Genomic DNA, 20,340 nt, shown 5'->3' on the forward strand with positions numbered 1-20,340 from the left:
CAGGAAATGGCTCCTGTGGACACTGAGTCTGAAATTCCCTGTACACTCCTGTGACCCCGTGCGGAACGAAGGAGCGGGGACAGTCCCTTGAGTGAGGAAGACGCTAGTGTTCTCCTCTATCAATAGCAAGTTTGGCTGAAATGCAAATATCCAATAACCAGAGCGCAGGAAGGAGCTCGCCCTTAGAGAAGCTGTGGTTAGAATCCGTCAGTCTGGTTCTGCAGGGCCTGATACCCAGGGCTTCCGCTGTCACTCAGACATGGGGGGCGGGGCCTAGCATTCCATCCAATCAGAGGCACTGGGGCGGGTCCCTGCCCACTGTTCATTCAGACACGTAGGGGGTCGCATTCCTTTCCTCACGTTTGTCCCTGCGCGGGCCGCGGTTGGTATCCGGTCTTTCCAGCCCCGAGAGGGACCTGGTTCCTCTACCCAGGCTTCTGTCGCTCTGTCACCTACGGTATGCCCTGCTGTAGTCACAGGAGGTGTAGAGAGGACCCCGGGACATCTGAAAGCCAGGAAATGGTGCGTGTCTGGGGCCGGGTGTCGTGAGACGGGGGAGGGGCTGCCTGGACCGACCGGAACCAACTGTGGCGAGACCCGGGCCTTCCTGCGGGCGACTTTGGGATCTGGGACCGAGTCCTCCTGGAGCTGCTCGGCCCTCGGTCCCCTCGGCTGCTCGGTGTGGCTGGGCCGGCAGCCGGGACACCAGGCGTCCTGTCCCGTCCCTGCGTGGCGACTGCGGTTCCAGAGCCCTCTCTGGGCAGCTCCGCGCCCGCAGCCACGCGTCTACCCAGATTGTGCGGGGGGCCACGGGAGGGTCATGTGGGGGATCCCGACTCTGGTGCGGGGTTCGTGCGTGGGAGGAGCAGCTGTCTGTGGGGCCCCCAGTGTCCGCTTTTTCTCTTGTTAAAAACTAAACTGAGGAACAAATGAACAAAGAGTTCATTTGAGCAAACAGCGATTCACGAATGAGAAACACCCAGTCCTGGCTTGTGGTTTGTCAACGGAAAAAGCCAAACTATGTAAAATAAAGAAGTTTCTTCGGAGCCGAATAGAAGAGACCTTGGCCGAGGGAAAAACAACCCCAAGAAGCCTGGAGTAAGTGGTCCCGAGGCTGCTCAAGACAGTTTGGTTTTATTCATTTTAGAGAGACAGGAATTGCAGGGAAAATAATGAGTTAGTGCCTGGAAGGTGTAAGTTCCTTTGGCAGAAAGGGCAGGACCTGGCCGGGCACGGTGGCTCACGCCTGTAATCCCAGCATTTTGGGAGGCCAAGGCGGGCGGATCACCTGAGGTCGGGAGTTCAAGACCAGCCTGGCCAACATGGTGAAACCCCGCCTCTACTAAAAATATGAAAAAGAAACTAGCAGGGCGTGATGGTGGATGCCTGTAATCCTAGCTACTCAGGAGGCTGAGGCAAGAGAATTAGTTGAACCCAGGAGACGAAGGTTGCAGTGAGCCCACACAGTGCCACTGCACTCCAGCCTCAGCGACAGAGTGAGACTCTGTCTCAAAAAAACAAAAACAAAAACAAAAAAAAAACAAAAAAAACCGGCGGGACCTGTGGAAGGGGGATTAGAAGGCACAGGTGGTTGAGGGATTCTGTAGGTGGCAGCTGGTTGAGAGTGTGAATCTTTGTCTAAAGTTTGGAGGAGGTAGGAAGGAATGCTGAAGGAAGGGGGTGTGTTATCTGCTACTTGATTCCATCCCAGTCAAAAAACAGTCCTGTTTCTCTAGATTTTATGAATTCTAAGGTGTGACTTACCCTTGCCTTGCGTGGCCTTAGGTCTTGTTTGTAATTTGGCATCTTATTGCCACAAGGAGTCTGTTTTTCCAGTCTGATGATGTCTGTTTTTACATGAACGTGCGTCAGTTGCTGCATCTAAACTCCTAAAGGGAGAGGGTAAAAGGAGGCCTGTCTCACTTCCCATCCTGTCATACAGAGGCAGTCAATTTTCAGGGTCTTTGGGGGTCCCCTTGGCCAAGAGCTGGTCACTTCACTTACCTGGGAAGGTACTTTATTTTTGTTTTTATTTGAAATAGAGTCTCCTTCTGTCACTCAGGCTGGAGTGCAATGGCTCAGTCTCGGCTCACTGCAACCTCCACCTTCCGGATTCAAGCGATTCTCCAGCCTCAGCCTCCCGAGTAGCTGGAATTACAGACATGCACCTGAAGGGGGCCTGCCCCTCCACCCCTGTGGGTATTTCTCATCACGTGGAGATGGGAGACTGAGAAAAGAAATAAGACACAGAGACAAAGTATAGGGAAAGAACAGTGGGCCCAGGGGACCGGCGCTCAACATGCGAGGATCTGCACCGGCGCTGGTCTCTGAGTTCCCTCAGTGTTTGTTGATCACTATTTTTACTATCTTGGCAAGGGGAGTGTGGCAGGGCAACAGGGTGATGGTGGGGAGAAGGTCAGCAGGGAATCATGTGAGCAAAGGAAGCTGTATCATGAATAAGTTCAAGGAAAGGTACTGTGCCTGGATGTGCAGGTAGGCCAGATTTATGTTTCACTTTACACAAATATCTCAGTGTAGCAAAGAGTAACAGAGCAGTATTGCTGCCAGCATATCTCGCCTCCCACAGGGCGGTTTTCTCCTATCTCAGAATAGAATGAATGGTCGGCTTTACACCGAGATATTCCATTCCCAGGAATGAGCAGGAGACAGAAGCCTTCCTCTTATCTAACTGCAAAGAGGCCTCCCTCTTTCACTACTCCTTCTCAGCACAGACCCTTCACAGGTGTCGGGCTGGGGGATACAAGGTCTTTCCTTTCCCACAAGGCCAGATCTCAGGCTGTCTCAGTGAGAGAAAACCTTGGACAATACCCAGGCTTTTTTGGGCAGAGGTCCCTGCGGCTTTCTGCAGTGGGTTGTGCCCCTGGTTAACAGAGAATGGAGAATGGCGATGACTTTTACCAGGCATACTGCCTGCAAACATATTGTTAACAAGGCACATCCTGCACAGCCCTAAATCCATTAAACCTTGATTCAATACAGCACAGGTTTCTGTGAGCACAGAGTTGGGGCTAAAGTTACAGATTAACAGCATCTCAAAGAAGAACAATTTTTCTTAGTACATACCAAAATGGAGTTTCTTATGTCTTCCTTTTCTACAAAGACACAGTAACAATCTGATCTCTCTTTCTTTTCCCCACATGCACCAACACGCCCACCTAATTTTTGTGTTTTTAGTAGAGATGGGGTTTCACCATGTTGGCCAGGCTGTTCTCGAACTCCTGACCTCAAGTGACCCACCCGCCTCGGCCTCCCAAAGTGCTGATTACAGGTGTGAGCCACCTCACCAGGCCAGAAGGTATATTTTTATTTTTAGTTTACAGGTTGAAGGCTCGGCTTTTTTAAGGTACATGAGGAGACAAACCAGATAAATGCTTGATTGGTTGCAGAAATGCAGTCACCTTATTTGGACTTGCCAACCCGAAATAATTCAAAGGTTCAGATTTCAGTTTGAAGGGTTTATTCAAGCAGAAAGATAGCAATGGCCCATTCAGGAAAAAAACAGACTCCAGAGAAATAGACTCAGTACTCTAAAATTGGAAGTTAAGTTCTTGCTTATATTACCAGGAAAAGAGGTCCTGATCAGACCCCAAGAGAGTTCTTGGATCTCACATAGGAAGGAATTCAAGACGAGTCACAAAGTGCAGTGAGAAGGGAGTTTGGTGGAAGCCACTCTGGGCCAGCATGATGGCTTAGATCTGTTTTCCAAGCACATTGGGAGGCCGAGGCAGGAGGATCACTTCTAGTCAGCAGTTCGAGACCAGCCTGGGCAACATAGGGAAACCCCCATCTTTTCCAAAAATAACAAAAATTAGCCGGGTGTGGTGGCCCGCACCTGTAGTCTCATGTACTCCGGAGGCAAGAGTTCAAGACCCAGCTGGCCAACGCAGTGAGACCCTGTCTCTATTTAAAAAAAAAAAAAAGAAAAGAAAGGAAGGGAGGGAGGGAAGGAAGGAGGAAGGAAGGAAGAAAAAAAAGAAAGGAAGGAAGGAAGGAAAGAAGGAAGGGAGTGATTCTCTGTTACAGAGTACAGCATCCTCATAAAGCAAGTGGAGGAACGTGCTAAGTTTTTCTTATGTAGGAGTCTTGTCTATGTAAAGACTAAACTGTGCTTATCTGCATGTAGGCTGACAGCGTCACAAAATTTATTACTCTGTTGATTTAAAGAAAACTATCCTTTACATTTTAGTGCCCAAGTGCATTGAAACATAACTGTAATTATCTTGAAAGCACATATTGTTATGGGTACTGGGACATGGGGACGTTCTGTTGTTGTGGGAGTGTAAGGATACTTGCAGGCATCTTCAGGCTGTTTTCTTCATGGGAAACATTTTATGATCATGGGTTGTCACTGGCAAGGAGTGTTTCTTGTTAGTGTCAAGATGGAGCTGAACTTAAATTGGTGTTACTCTGGCTACCCTAGGCACCTGCTTCCCTAACACTTGTATAGGGAAACGGCAAATAAATATAATAAAATTGCATTTTCTGTAGAAGGCTGATGTATGAGGTACAATAATTTAATTTTATTTTTTTCTTTGAGCTAATGTCTTGCTCTGTGGCCCAAGCTGGAGCAGTGGTGCGATCATGGCTTGCTGCAGCCTTGACCTCCCTGGCTCAAGCACCTCAGCCTTCCAAGTAGCTGAGACTACAGTCGCCCACCAGCACGTCTGGCTGATTTTTTTTTTTTTTTTACGGAGGTGGCATCTTGATATGTTGCCTAGGCTGGTCTCTAGCTCCTGGCCTCAAACAGTCCTGCTTCCTTGGCCTCCAAAAGTGCTGCGATCACAGATGTTAGCCAGTGCACCTGGCTAACAACTTAATTCGTTAGGGTTTGCTTTTTTCCCCCAGCGCTTGTTTTCTTTTCTTTCTAGCTGGTTTTTATTTCCTTTTTAATTTAAAAGAGTGAATTTAACATTCCAGCTGAAGACAATGTGATAACCATGAAGTCTTTGTGTGAGAAAGTAAAGAGGGAAGTTAGTCTACTACAGAGATCAGTAGTGAAGAGGGGCCCAGTGGGATGGCTCACACCTGTAACCCCAGCACTTTGGGAGGCTGAGGCAAGTGGATGGCTTGATCACAGGAGTTCAAGACCAGCCTGGGCAACACAGTGAGATGCCATCTCAATTGTGAAAAGTCATATTAAATAAATAAAAAAAAGTGGAAGGGAAGGGTCTTTCCTGTTTCCCTTCAGTCATTTACAACATTTTACAAAACACTGTGGGTAAGAAAGAAGGCGAATCTGTAATCAGGGAAAGGAGAGTTCCAGCTGGCTATGTGAAAGCTGTGTGTCATGTGACTCAACCCCATGATCGCATTGCTTCAAGATAGAGATCCACCAGCTTAAATATTTGAATTACTTTGTTGTTTTTGTTTGTTTGTTTGTTTCGAGACAAGGTCTCACTCTGTGGCCCAGGTTGGAGTGCAGTGGTACCATCTCAGTTCACTGCAGGCTTTGCCTCCTGGGTTCAAGTAATTCTCCTGCTTCAGCCTCCCAAGTAGCTGGGATTACATGCATGTGCCACCATACTCGGCTAATTTTTGTATTTTTAGTAAACACGGAGTTTTACCACGTTGGCCAGGCTGGTCTTGAACTCCTGTCCTCAAGTGGTCCACCCACCTTGGCCTCCGAAAGTGGTGGGATTACAGGTATAAGCCAGCTTGCCTGGCCTGACTTAGTAGAAATGTTCTAGTTATGTAATCAGAGGTTAATTGGTGGATTCTGCCTGATTAAGCATAAATTTCGTTTGCCTATAAATTAGTAATTTTGAAGAGTTGTATTTAAATTTGATTTCAGGGTCTTTAAGTAGGACCTTCGGACACTGCATACAGTTCGGTCTCATTGTTTTTTATTTAAATTTTTCCACAATCTCCAGGGAGACTGTTTTCCCCTGGCATTTTCCAAATATATGGGATGCAGGGCCTCAAATCTTCCACCCTCATACCACAGCCTAACTCTTCAAGGGCTTGCAGTGAAATCTGTTTCTGAAAATTTCACATGAGAGGAAAGCAGAGAATAACCACTAGACATTTTCCCGAAAAAAACCTTTCTGCTTCTCCTCCTTTTATCTTTCCTAGACGCAGACACCTTCTCAGGATGTCTTTGGGATGAGGTTCCTTTCTAGAAACTGTACAGGGTGATGTGTCTTCAGTACACCCTCCTATCTTTCCTGGTTTTGGGTTTTAGAACTGCCTGGGGCTGACTCAAGATCCCCACAACTGCCATGTCTCCTGGAGGGTCTAGTGGGTATCAGTGCCTAGGGGAGTGGGGCCTCCCGAGGGAGCAGCTGAATGACTAATGGTGGAGGAGATGCCTGGTATACTCTTCATCTACATAACCAATTCTTGGGGTGCTCAGCTTCTCTCTTCCAACTCTAGTTTCCATTAATTGGAGACACATAGACAGTCAGCCAATCGGATGTTTCTATTGAGGAAAAAGAGAAATGATTCCTGTCCTCTGGATTGTCTCAACTGTGAAGGGAGAAATATCCCAAAAGACAAGGAAAAGCCACTCCAACATAGTGGAGCAATAGCCTACAAAGCAAGATATATATGCGGGTACACAGGGGACACAACGCAGTGTTGGTGGGAAATAGTCATTGAGTGCTTCTCCTTTCCTCTCATGTGAAATGTTCAGAGAATCACCACCAGACACTCCCATGTGAAAATGTGTATGCTTCTCCTCCTTTCATCTATCCTAAAAACAGAGATCTTTTTTTTTTTTTTTTTGAGACAGCGTCTTGCCCAGTCACCCAGGCTGGAGTGCAGTGGCGCGATCTCAGCTCACTGCAAGCTCCACCTCCCGGGTTCATGCCATTCTCCTGCCTCAGCCTCCTGAGTAGCTGGGACTACAGGCGTGTTTTAGTAGAGACGGGGTTTCACCATGTTAGCCAGGAAGGTCTCAATCTTCTGACCTGGTGATCCACCCGCCTTGGCCTCCCAAAGTGCTGGGATTACAGGCGTGAGATACCGCGCCCAGCATAAAAAAAGAGATCTTATCAGGTTGTCTTTTGGTTGAGGCTCCCCTTTGGAAACTTCAAAGGGTATTGTGTCTTCAGAACACTCCCGTATATTTTCTTGGTCCTGGGTGGCAGAATTGGGGTGATCTAGTATGCCCACAGCTGCCATGTCTCTTGGAGGGTCTAGTGAGTATCAGCCCCTGAGTCACTCCTCCCAGGCAACAGAGTGAGGGAGGAGAATGGGGACTCCCAAGAGAGCAGCTGAATGCCTTATGGTGGAAGGAGACTCCTAGTACACGCTGCATCTGGATAGCCAACCCCTTGAGATGCTCAGCTTTTCTTTCCCAGTCCCAGTTTTCATAAGTTGGAGACACACGGCTGGTCAGCCAGTTAGATGGTGCTATTGAGGGAAAGGAGAAATGATTCCTATTCTCTGGATTGTTTCAACTGTGAAGGGAGAGAAAACCCCAAAAGACAAGGAAAGCCCACCCCAATGGGGTGGACCAGTAGCCTGCAAGTCAGAATATGAAATTGAGGTTCTCAGAGGGGCGTAGTGCAGTGTTGGTGGAAAGTAGTCATTGAGCGCTTCGGTGAGCAGGATGCAGGTGGAGAGATGTCTTGTGTGATAGGGTGACCTGTGCTGACACATGAGCCAGACCTCACTGTGTTCCAGCCAGCATTGCCCCTCTGTGGGCTTGTCCCTTGTAAAGAATTGTTCATAGATTGCAGCTTGAGTGTTTCACATTAACTTTACATTGCATTTTTCACTAGAGCCAGATCCAAGAATGATTGCGTAGGTCAGTGAGACACAGAAGAGGCAACTCAACAAAGCCCGTGACATACAGTGCATGGCTCACAATCCCAGGAGATGAGGGCAGCACAGCTGCAGAGCAACACAGAGTTGGGGGAACATCTAGGATGCACATTCAACCAGCAGGTGGGGGGCAAGACAGAGAGGGACCTGTGGGCCAAAGCGTTTCTCAGGGTCCAGGGAATTGACCAAGGAGGTGTCTCTCGGGGAGTTGTTTCTGGTGGGTTTAGAGCAAGCAGGCACTAGTTCTGTGTAGTCACACTGTGGTTAAGAGGTGGTTTGTGCCATCCATGTGGGGTGTAAGGGTTAGTGGAACAAGTCAAATTGGTTATATGTAGCTGTCCCACAGGGAGGTGGTTACCAGAATGCAGTTGTGCAGTTGTGTAACAAATGTATGTGAGTTGACCACATGGAGGAAATGGGAGGAGGTGGAGAACTAGAACTCTGTTGAGTTTGAATACAGTTTTTTTCCGTTATGAGAAAGTTAAATCCATAAAGAAAACGCATGCTAAGGTAACATATAAGAACTCACCATAACAGGCAACTCTAGAATTAATTAAATTATTGTATATGGAGATGATGGGTAGTAAACTGATTATTCTCCTGTAGATAACCATTTGTCCCGGCTTTTTCATTTTTTTTTTTTTTTTTTTTTGAGACGGAGTCTTGCTCTTTCGCCCAGGCTGGAGTGCAGTGGCGCAATCTCGGCTCACTGCAAGCTCCGCCTCCCGGGTTCGCGCCATTCTCCTGCCTCAGCCTCTCCGAGTAGCTGGGACTACAGGCGCCCGCCACCACGCCTGGCTAATTTTTTGTATTTTTTAGTAGAGACGGGGTTTCACCGTGGTCTCGATCTCCTGACCTTGTGATCCGCCCGCCTCGGCCTCCCAAAGTGCTGGGATTACAAGCGTGAGCCACCGCGCCCGGCCTGTCCCGGCTTTTTCTGTTAAGTGTTCACCACTTATATCATTGGCTGGCAATACCTGGTTTGTCATAGTTTCACATTACCTTAAACAGATGCCCAGAATGGGCATGGTGGCTCACACCTGTAATCCTAGCACTTTGGGAGGCTGAGGCGGGCGGAACACCCAAGGTCAGGAGTTCAAGATCACCCTGACCAATATGGTGAAACCCCGTCTCTACTAAAAGTACAAAATTAGCCAAGCATGGTGGCGCATGGCTGTAATCCCAGCTACTCGGGAGGCTGAAACAGGAGAATCACAAGAACCTGGGAGGTGGAGGTTGCAGTGAGCCGAGATCACACCATTGCTCTCCAGCCTGGGCAACAAGAGTGAAACTCCGTTAAAAAAAAAAAAAAAAGATGCCCTGGTTTCACAATTTGATGTTTTCTATTGGTCTATCTTTCCATCTCTCTGATAATACCATTTTCTCTTAATTAGTATGGCGTTCAAAGCTGTGGTGTTTAGTGGGTATATTGCCGTCTATCTTAGTCATCTTGGGCTGCTGTATCAAATTACCATAGACTAGATGACTTAAGGAATAAACATTTATTTCTGACAGTTCTTGAGGTTGTGAAGTCCATGTTCAGGGAGTTGGCAGATCTAGTGTCTGGCAAGGGCCCGCTTCCTGGTTTGCAGATGGTCATCTTCTTGTGTTTCTTCACGTGACAGAAAAGAGAGGAAGCCGGCTCTCCTCTGTCTTCTTATAAGAGCACTAATCTTATTTAGAAAGGATGGACTCTTATGCTGTCATCTAATCCTAATTACTTCCCAGAGATGTCAACTTCTAATACTATATTGGGGGGTAGCTTATTAATGTGTGATTTTTTTGGAGTGATGCAAATATTCACACCATAACACTCCCAACCATATTCTATAGAGCATCTTGGCTGTTCTTAGTCATTGTCTTGTATTTCAGTTTTTAGAAGTAGTTTTTTCTTAATATTAGTGAAAAACAAACTGCCTTGTAAATTTCATGGACTAAAATATAACTGTAGTCACATTTCAGAAAGGTTACATCATAGTACTAGTTAATCTCCTTTTAAGGACACATGACATTTTCCCATTTATTTCATTTTATATTGATGTTTTTCAGTGTAGACGTTTTGCATAATAATCATTTTATATCCTTCCTGAGAGTTTTTTGGACTTCAAGAAAATTAGTTTTAATAGAAATTAGTGGCTGGTCATGGTGGCTCATGCCTGTAATCCCGATATTTGGGAGGCCAAGGTGGGCAGATCACCTGAGGTGAGGAGTTCAAGACCAGCCTCACGAACATGGAGAAACCCTGTCTCTACTAAAAACACAAAATTAGCCAGGCCTGGTGGCACATGCCTGTAATCCCAGCTACTTGGGAGGCTGAGGCAGGAGAATCACTTGAACCCGGGAGGCCAAGGTTGCAGTGAGCCAAGATCGTGCCATTGCACTCCAGCCTGGGCAACAATAGTGAAACTCCATCTCAAAAAAAATAAAAATAAAAAAAAAAGAGATTATTCCAGCGTTGGCAACATGGCAAACTTTGCCTATACAAAAAATTACCTCGTCATTGTGATGTGTGCCTGTAGTCCCAGCTACTCAGGAGGCTGAGGTAGAAGGATCTGTTGAGCCTAAGAGTTCGAGGCTGCAGTGAGCTATGATTGCACAACTACACTCCAGCCTGGGCAACAGAGTGAGACCCTGTTTGAAAAAAAAAAAAAGAAAAGGGCGGGGCGTGGTGGCTCACGTCTCTAATCCCGGCACTCTAGGAGGCCAAGGCGGGCAGATCACAAGGTCAGGAGATCTAGACCATCCTGGCTAACATGGTGAATCCCCGCCTCTACTAAAAATATACAAAATTAGCCAGGTGTGGTGGCGGGCGCCTGTAGTCCCAGCTACTCAGCAGGCTGAGGCAGTAGAATGGCGTGAACCTGGGAGGTGGAGGTTGCAGTGAGCTGAGATCTCACCACTGCACTCCAGCCTGGGTGACAGAGTGAGACTCCATCTCAAAAAAAAAAAAAAAAAAGGAAAAAAGAAAAAAATTAGTTTCAATAGAGTATGCTGTCTTTTAAAAATTACATTCAGCAGATTGTTGCTGATAATTAAAATTCACTGATAGTTATTTCTGTATAAAGTGTGCATTCTAGAATCTTACTAAAAATATTACATATGCACAAAATACATAAAAGAATTGTACAATTAATCCAAATAATGATGGAGCCAGTATTGGGAATAAGATAACTGCCTTACTTTTCCTTATACTTTCTCAACCTGGGTGTGCATCCTCATCAGTATGTTTTATTTTTGCATGTTTTTTATGCAAATGATAGCCAATATGTGATATTTTATATCGGATTTTATTTTAACTCAGTTATGAACCTTATATGGAATGATAGTTAATTCACTTTCTTATTTAATGGATTTTATTATTTAGAACAGTGGTTGTTTCCCCAGAACATTGAGCAGATAATCCACAGAGTTCCAGTATTTTTCTTCCAGGCTCATAGTTCCCCCCTGGCTTTTTTTTTTTTTTTTTTTTTTGAGACAGAATCTTGCTCTGTTGCCCAGGCTGGAGTGCAGTGGCATGATCTTGGCTCACTGCAACCTCCGCCTCCTGGGTTCAAGCAATTCTTGTGCCTCAGCCTCCCGAGTAGCTGGGAATACAGGCGCACACCACCACACCCAACTAATTTTTGTATTTTTAGTAGAGAGAGGGTTTCGCCATATTGACCAGGCTGGTCTCGAACTCCTGACCTTGTGATTCTCCCACCTCAGCCTCCCAAAGTGCTGGGATTACAGGCATGAGCCACCGCGCCCAGCATAGTTCCCCCTGTTTTAAACATCTTGACTGGCCAGGTGCTGAGCCTCATACCTGTAATCCTACCATTTAGGGAGGCCAAAGCAGGAGGATAGCTTAGACTCAGGAGTTGGAGGCCAGCCTAGGCAACCTAGCAAGACCCTGTTTCCAAAAAAAAAAAAAAATTGTTTTAAACCGAAGAAACCATATTGACTCTGTGTAGTGTATCCTACAATTGATGCAAGAATATATTACATGTGAACACGATGAAAATTGAAGAAGCTAATGTTATTATTACCTAAAGTCCATCTTTTACGTTAGGATTCACTCTTTGTGTTCTGTGGTTTAAGACAACTACATGTGTCATGTATCCACCATCACAGTCTTATACAGAAGTGTTTTTACTGCCCTCAAAATCCCCTGTGCTCCTTCTAATCGTATGTCTCCCCTCCCTCTTTTGCCACCCCTGTTTATCCCTGGCAACAAATGATGATGTTCCTGCCTCTAGTGTTTTGCGTTTTCCAGAATGTCACATATTTGGAATGATGCTGTAAGTGGCCATTTCAGACTTGCTTCTTTCATGTAAAAATATGCATTGAAGGTCTCTCAATACCTTTGTTGCTTGACAACTCATTTTTTTTTAAATTTTTCTTTATTTATCTAAAGATTTTTGTTTTGTGAGAGACAGGATCTCAAACTCCCCAGCTCAGGTGATCCTCCCGCCTCAGCTTCCCAAAGTGCCTGGATTCCACTTGTGAGCCACCATGTCCAGCCACTCATTTTCTTTCATTACTGAGTAACATTCCATTGTATGGATGTTACCATAGTTTGTTTCTTTATTCACCTATTGAAAGACTCATCTTGAGCCTGGTGTGATGCCTCATCCCTGAGTTCCCAGCACATGGGAGACTGAGATGAGAAGATTGCCTAAGGTCAGAAGTTAGAGGACAGCCTGGTAGATACAGTGTGAAACCTTATCTATTTTTTTCTTTTTAAAGACTCACCTTGTTTGATTCTAGTTTTTGGCAGTTATGAGTAAGGCTGGTAAAAACATTTGTGAGAGGACTTTTGTGTGGACATCAGTTTTCAGTTCATTTGAGTCAATATGTAGGGATGAGACTACTGAATCAGTAAGACCATGCTATTTTCTTCAGACCTCTGCAGACTGTCTTCCAAATTGGCTGTAGAATTTTCCATTGACATCCCTAGTGAAGGAGAGTTCACTGGCTCCAGCATTTGGAAGTGTCAGTGTTTTGGATTTTAGCTACTCCGCCAGATATTTGCTGGTGCTTTATTTTTGTTTTCCTTTTTTTTTTCTTTGGAGATGGAGTTTCGTACTTGTTGCCCAGACTGGAGTACAACGACGTGATCCAGCTCACTGCAGCCTCTGCCTCGCGGGTTCAAGTGTTCTCCTGACTCAGACTCCCAAGTAACTGGGATTACAGGTGTACGCTGCCACACGTGCCTGCTGTTCTTATTATTATTAGTAGAGACAGGGTTTCACCATGTTGGCAAGGCTGGTCTCAAACTTTTGACCTCAGGTGATCCACCCGCCTCAGCTTCCCAAAGGGCTGGATTACAGGCCTGAGCCACTGCGCCCAGCCTGTTTTCATTTGGTCTTTAATAACGTGTAATATACAGCATCCTGTCATATGTTTGTTTGCCATAATTTACATTCTTTAGGGGAAGGGATACTTGGAAAGACTGGGCTTTTTTTTTTTTTTTTTTTTGATACTGAATCTGGCTCTGTCACCCAGGCTAGAGGGCAGTGGCGTGATCTCGGCTCACTGCAACCTCTGTCTCCCAGGTTCCAGCGATTCTCCTGCCTCAGCCTCCTGAGTAGCTGGGATTACAGACTCATGCCACCAGGCCCAGCTAATTTTTGTATTTTTACTGGAGACGGGGTTTCACCATGTTAGTCAGGCTGGTCTCAAACTCCTGACCTCGGTGTTCCACCCGTCTCTGCCTCCCAAAGTGCTGGGATTACAGGCGTGAGCCACCGCGCCTGGCCTTTTGCTTATTTTTTAATTGGTTGGTTTTTTCTTATAGAATTCTAGGAGTTCTTCATACCTTTTGGGTACCAGTCCTTGATCAGATAGATGTTCTGCAAAGATTTGTCCCAGTCTGCCGCCTGTCTTTTTATTCTTTTAACAGAGTCTTTTCCAAAACATTTTTGTTTTGAATGAAGTCCAATTTATCGAATTTCTCATTCACAGATCATGCTTTTTGTGTTGTGTGTGAAACCTTATTGCCAAATCTAAGGTCGTCTTGGTTTTCACAAGTGTTATGTTCTAGAAGTTGTGAGTTTTGCATTTTCCATTTAAGTAAATGTTTCATTAGGAAGTAGTTTTGTAAAAGGTGCAGTTCTGTGTCTAATTCATTTCTTTGCATTTGCTAATTCAGGTGTTTCAGTACCATTTGTTTTGTGCCACCATGCCTAATTTTTTACTTTATTATGGAGACGGGGTCTCCTTGTGTTGCCCAGGCTGGTCTTGAACTGCTGGGCTCAAATGATCTGTCCGCCTTGGCCTCCGGGTTTGCATTTTTAATACATGTCTTTATAGTAAATATTTCTATGTTCCTAGTGCCTCTCTTGTCATCTTATGGAATCTTCTCTTGTATATTTAATTTATTGAGCATTTTTAATCATGAGGAGATATTAACTTATTTATGCTGGAGGTTGCACTTTTTTGAATTGCCGACGTGTGAAAAATCAGACTTTGGCCATGACCTTGAGCAGTAGGATATAAACAACTCCCACATGCTTAGCGTTCCAAAAATGGAACACTAGGCATAAATTGGTTAAGGCTTTTCAGATGCCTTTTCTGCCTCTATTAGGACATTCTTATGGTGTTTTGTTTGTTTGTTTGTTTGTTTCACTCTGTTGCTCTGGCTGGAGTGCAGTGGCACAATCTTGGCTCACTGCAACCTCCACCTCCCAGGTTCAAATGATTCTCCCATGTCAGCCTGTCAAGTAACTGTGACTATAGGCACGTGCCACCACGCCTGGCTAATTTTTGTTTTTTTTTTTTTTTTTTTTTTTTTGAGACGGAGTCTTGCTCTGTCGCCCAGGCTGGAGTGCAGTGGCGCGATCTCGGCTCGCTGCAAGCTCCGCCTCCCGGGTTCACACCATTCTCCTGCCTCAGCCTTTCTGAGTAGCTGGGACTACAGGCACCCACCACCACGCCCGGCTAATTTTTTTGTATTGGTAGAGACGGGGTTTCACCATGGTCTCGATCTCCTGACCTCATGATCTGCCCGCCTTGGCTTTCCAAAGTGCTGGGATTACAACCGTGAGCCACCGTGCCTGGCCTAATTTTTGTATTTTTTTTAGAGATGGAGTTCCACCATGTTGGCCAGGCTGGTCTCAAACTGCCGACCTCAAGTGATCTGCCCGCCTCAACCTCCCAAAGTGCTGAGATTATAGGCATGAGCCACCATGCCTGGCTGCTACCATGATTTATTATCATTACTTATCTTAAAACAAAATGTAAAATTTATCAGCTTAAGAAATTTTACATGTACAGTTGAGATAGTTTGACAAATCTACATAAGTTCTCTAAGATGCATTCTGTTGTGTTTTGCTGTTTTCAATTATCCTGAGGTTTCATGCATGTTGTAGTTTAGGCCAAGATGTTATTTTCTTTTCCTTTTTCTTTTTGTTTTTTTTTTTTATTTGAGTCAGAGTTTCACTCTTATTGCCCAGGCTGGAGTGCAATGGTGCAATCTTGGCTCACCGCAACCTCCGCCTCCCGGGTTCAAGCAATTCTCCTGCCTCAGCCTCCCGAGTAGCTGGGTTTACAGGCATGCACCACCATGCCTGGGTAATTTTGTATTTTTAGTAGAGATGGGGTTTCTCCATGCTGGTCAGGCTGATCTCAAACTCCGACCCTCAGGTGATCTGCCTGCCTTGGTCTTCCAAAGTGCTGGGATTACAGGCGTCAGCCACCATACCCGGCTAAGATGTCATTTTCTAAGAGTAAATAATATCCCATTTTATATATATGCTTACCACATTTTGTTTTTCCATTCAGCCATCAATGGACATGTGGGTGGCTGCATTGCTCATTACTGCCACCTCAGGAAGGTGGTATAGTGGTTAAATCTGTACTTGTGACACCTGGGTATATCTTAAGAGTTTCTTGTTTGCCCTCTTGCGTACATATGGTGCCAGGTATTTTTTATGAAAAGTCCCCTTTGCCCTGTAAGCATCTATTAGCCACATTCTGACAGGATAACTGCAAAATGAATGATTCCTGGGCATCATAATGGAAGTTTCTTTCTACCTAGGTGATTCCCCTCCTCTTTGCTTATATCTAGCGTGCCTGTTTCGGGTGGTCCCTGGGGGTGTGAGATTTCCCAGGGGCTCCCCCTCCTGCTCTTTGCTAGCTATCTGCTTCCTCTGACAGTATCATCAAAGATTACACTTTGGGAATAGGCATTTTCAAGGATACACAGCTTCAGGACTGCTAATGTTAACTTTTTTCTGCATATGAATTCATAGGACTCTATCATGACAGGTGCTACAGACCCACAGTCCAAAGGGACATTAGGGACAGCCCAGGGAACTCACTTTTCTCCCTGGGTTCAGTGAATACACACATTTTCTTACCCTGCTGTTGCTTCACCCCTTGTTCAGTTCTAGCATCACAACTGCTTTATGAACTAGCCAGGTGTGGTGGCACATGCCTGTGGTCTCAACTACTCAGGAGGCTGAGGCATGAGAATCGCATGAACCCAGGAGTAAGAGGTTGTAGTGAGCCAAGATGGTGCCACTACACCCCAGCCTGGGTTACAGAACGAGATGCTGTCTTAAAAAAAAAAACAACCGCTGGCCAGGTATGGTGGCTCATGCCTGTAATCCCAGAACTTTGGGAGGCTGAGGTAGGCGGATCACCTGAGGTCAGCAGCCTGACCAACATGGATAAACCCTGTCTCTACTAAAAATACAAACTTAGCCAGATATGGTGGCACATGCCTGTAATCTTAGCTACTCAGGAGGCTGAGGAAGAAGAAGTGCTAGAACCCCGGCTGTGAGCTGAGATCACACCATTGCACTCCAGCCTGAACAAGAAGAGTGAAAATCTGTCTCAAAAAAACAAAATTGCTTAAATTGCTTTATGGAAGAAAGTAAGTATACACAGGGAGAAAGGGATCTGATGACCAAAGCAGGGAATAAGTGTTTGGAGTCCACGGCATCCTGAGAACTTCTTGGGAATAGAGTCTAGGCCCCCAGTGCTGTCACTCTCACCCATCCTCCTCTACACATGTGAGATGTTTCAGGACCCAGTGGCTTTTAAGGATGTGGCTGTGAACTTCACCCAGGAGGAGTGGGCTTTGCTGGATATTTCCCAGAGGAAACTCTACAGGGAAGTGATGCTGGAAACTTTCAGGAACCTGACCTCTATAGGTAAGGATGACAATATTCCTTCCCTCAGTCCGTTAGTGAACCAGTGTTTCTAGCTCATGAATGCTGTTGAGTGATTTAGAACATAGATAGGAAATACTTTGATGAATAGATGAGGTATGGCTGCAGTAAATCATGGGCTTAGAATCTAATAATTTTTTCACAATTTTATAATGCCTCAGGACTATTTTTCTGTGTCTGTATTTTAGGAAAAAGTTGGAAAGACCAGAACATCGAATATGAGTACCAAAACCCCAGAAGAAACTTCAGGTAATTTGTACTTACAAGACAAAGCAGTGTCTCTCTAGACAATCTTAGAATATGACAATATACTAAAAATAAGTAAAACAAAGAACTAAGTCCAGGATCAAGTTCATTTATTTTTAGAATATTTGATCAAAAAACATATATGTAAATGTGACCTAGGCTGTGGGCTCAATCCCATAATCCCAATCCTTTGAGAAGTGGACATAGGAGGATAGCATGAGGCCAGCAGTTCAAGAACAGCCTGGGCAACATAACGAGACCTCAGATCAACAACAGCAAAAAATTAGCTGGGCATTGTGGTCTGTAGTCCCAGCTACTCAGGAGGCTGAGGCAGGAGGATCACTTGAGCCAGTAAAGGCTGCAGTAAGCTATGATGATATCACTGCACTCCGGTGTGGGCAACAGGACAAGACCCCAAAACAAAAGAAAATTGACATAGAGTATTTAGTATTTGTAAAATAGTTTTCATGGGAAGAGTTTTAAGAAGCCCCATATAAACATTTTTTTAAATAATAGTTATGGCTGGGTCACCTTGTAGAATATGTTGTCCAGTCACCTTCAAACAATTCAGACAGGGCAGAAAGCCTACACTTTGATGGAGAGTGTTAAAAATGCAAGTGCAATACTTGTTGATTAATATTAAATTACTTATAAACAAACCCTTCATAATGTGCTTCTCATTTTTGACAGGAGTGTCATAGAAAAGAAAGTCAATGAAATTAAAGAAGACAGTCATTGTGGAAAAACTTTTACCCCAGTTCCAGATGATAGGCTGAACTTCCAGGAGAAGAAAGCTTCTCCTGAAGTAAAATCATGTGAAAGCTTTGTGTATGGAGAAGTTGGCCTAGGTAACTCATCTTTTAGTATGAAAATCAGAGGTGACACTGGACACAAGGCATATGAGTATCGGGAATATGGACTAAAGCCATGTAAGTGTCAACAACCTAAAAAAGCCTTCAGATATTGCCCCTCCTTTAGAACACAACAAAGGGATCACACTGGAGAGAAACCCTATGCTTGTAAAGAATGTGGAAAAACTTTTATTTCCCATTCAAGCATTCAAAGACACATGGTAATGCACAGTGGGGATGGACCTTATAAATGTAAGTTTTGTGGGAAAGCTTTCCATTGTCTCAGTTTATATCTTATTCATGAAAGGACTCATACTGGAGAGAAACCATATGAATGTAAACAATGTGGTAAATCCTTTAGTTATTCTGCTACCCTTCGAATACACGAAAGAACTCACACTGGAGAAAAGCCTTATGAGTGTCAGGAATGTGGGAAAGCATTTCATAGTCCCAGATGCTATCGTAGACATGAAAGGATTCACACGGGAGAGAAGGCTTATCAATGTAAGGAATGTGGAAAAGCATTCACATGTCCCCAGTATGTTCGTATACATGAAAGGACCCACTCTGGGAAAAAACCCTATGAATGTACGCAGTGTGGGAAAGCATTATCCTCTCTTACAAGTTTTCAAACACACATAAGAATGCACTCTGGAGAAAGACCTTATGAATGTAAGATATGTGGAAAAGGCTTTTGTTCTGCCAATTCATTTCAAAGACATGAAAAAACTCACAGTGGAGAGAAACCCTATAAATGCAAGCAATGTGGTAAAGCCTTCATTCATTCCACTTCCCTTCGATATCATGAAAGGACTCACACTGGAGAGAAACCCTATGAGTGTAAGCAATGTGGGAAAGCCTTCAGATCTTCCTCACACCTTCAATTGCATGGTAGGACTCACACTGGAGAGAAACCCTATGAATGTCAGGAATGTGGGAAAGCCTTCAGATCTACGAAGAACCTTCAAAGTCATGAAAGGACACAAACACACATAAGAATACACTCTGGAGAAAGACCTTATAAATGTAAGCTATGTGGGAAAGGCTTTTATTGTCCCAAATCATTGCAAAGACATGAAAAAACTCACACTGGAGAGAAACTCTATGAATGCAATCAATGTGATGAAGCCTTCAGTAGTTCCAGTTCCTTTCGATATCATGAAAGGACTCACACTGGAGAGAAACCCTATAAATGCAAGCAATGTGGGAAAGCCTTCAGAGCTGCCTCAATCCTTCGAATGCATGGTAGGACTCACCCTGAAGATAAACCCTATGAGTGTAAGCAATGAGGGAAAGCCTTCAGATCTCCCTCACACCTTTGAATGCATGGTAGGACACACAATGGAGAGATACCCTATGAGTGTAAAGAATGTGGGAAACCCTTCGGATCTGCCCAGAACCTTTGAATTCAGTAAAGGACACAAGCACACATAAGAATGCACTCTGGATAGCTGAACAAAAGGCAGCAGAAACTTCTGCAGACTTAAATGTCCCTGTCTGACAGCTTTGAAGAGAGTAGCAGTCCTCCCAGCATGGAGTTTGAGATCTGAGAATGGACAGTCTGCCTCCTCAAGTGGGTGCCTGACCTCCAAGTAGCCTAACTGGGAGGCACTTCCCAGTAGCGGCCAACTGACACCTCATACGGCCGTGTGCCCCTCTGTGACGAAGCTTCCAGAGGAAGGATCAGGCAGCAACATTTGCCGTTCTGCAATATTTGCTGTTCTGCAGCCTCCACTGGTGATACCCAGGCAAACAGGGTCCAGAGTGGACCTCAAGCAAACTCCAACAGACCTCAGCTGAGGGTCCGACTGTTAGAAGGAAAACTAGCAAACAGAAAGGGCATCCACTCCAAAACCCATCTGTACATCATCATCATCAAAGACCAAAAGTAGATAAAACCACAAAGATGGGGAGAAACCAGAGCAGAAAAGCTGAAAATTCTAAACATCAGAGCGCCTCTTCTCCTCCAAAGGAACACAGCTCCTTGCCAGCAATGGAACAAAGCTGGACGGAGAATGACTTTGATGAGTTGAGAGAAGAAGGCTTGAGATGATCTTTAATAAGAAACTTCTCCAAGCTAAAGGAGGATGTTCGAACCCATCACAAAGAAGCTAAAAACCTTGAAAAAAGATTAGACAAAATGGCTAACTAGAATAAACAGTGTAGAGAAGACCTTAAGTGACCCAATGGAGCTGAAAACCATGGCACGAGAACTGCATGACGCATGCACATGCTTCAGTAGCCGATTTGATCAAGTGGAAGAAAGGGTATCAGTAATTGAAGATCAAATGAATGAAATG

At 44.9% G+C, this 20,340-nt stretch overlaps 1 protein-coding gene across 1 annotated transcript in view; it reads left to right on the plus strand.

The window, feature by feature from the left end:
• The first annotated feature begins 273 nt into the window (after positions 1-273).
• The window catches only part of LOC129460880 (zinc finger protein 69-like), a 32,084-nt gene continuing 12,017 nt past the window's right edge, over positions 274-20,340 (plus strand). Inside the window, 4 exon segments of the mRNA XM_055239370.2 lie at positions 274-522; positions 16,799-16,925; positions 17,132-17,192; positions 17,880-19,282. Coding sequence (XP_055095345.1) covers positions 460-522; positions 16,799-16,925; positions 17,132-17,192; positions 17,880-19,282 — 1,654 coding nt within the window. The 5' untranslated portion in view covers positions 274-459.

This window comes from Symphalangus syndactylus, chromosome 13 (assembly GCF_028878055.3).
Source record: "Symphalangus syndactylus isolate Jambi chromosome 13, NHGRI_mSymSyn1-v2.1_pri, whole genome shotgun sequence".
NCBI classification, from domain to species: domain Eukaryota; kingdom Metazoa; phylum Chordata; class Mammalia; order Primates; family Hylobatidae; genus Symphalangus; species Symphalangus syndactylus.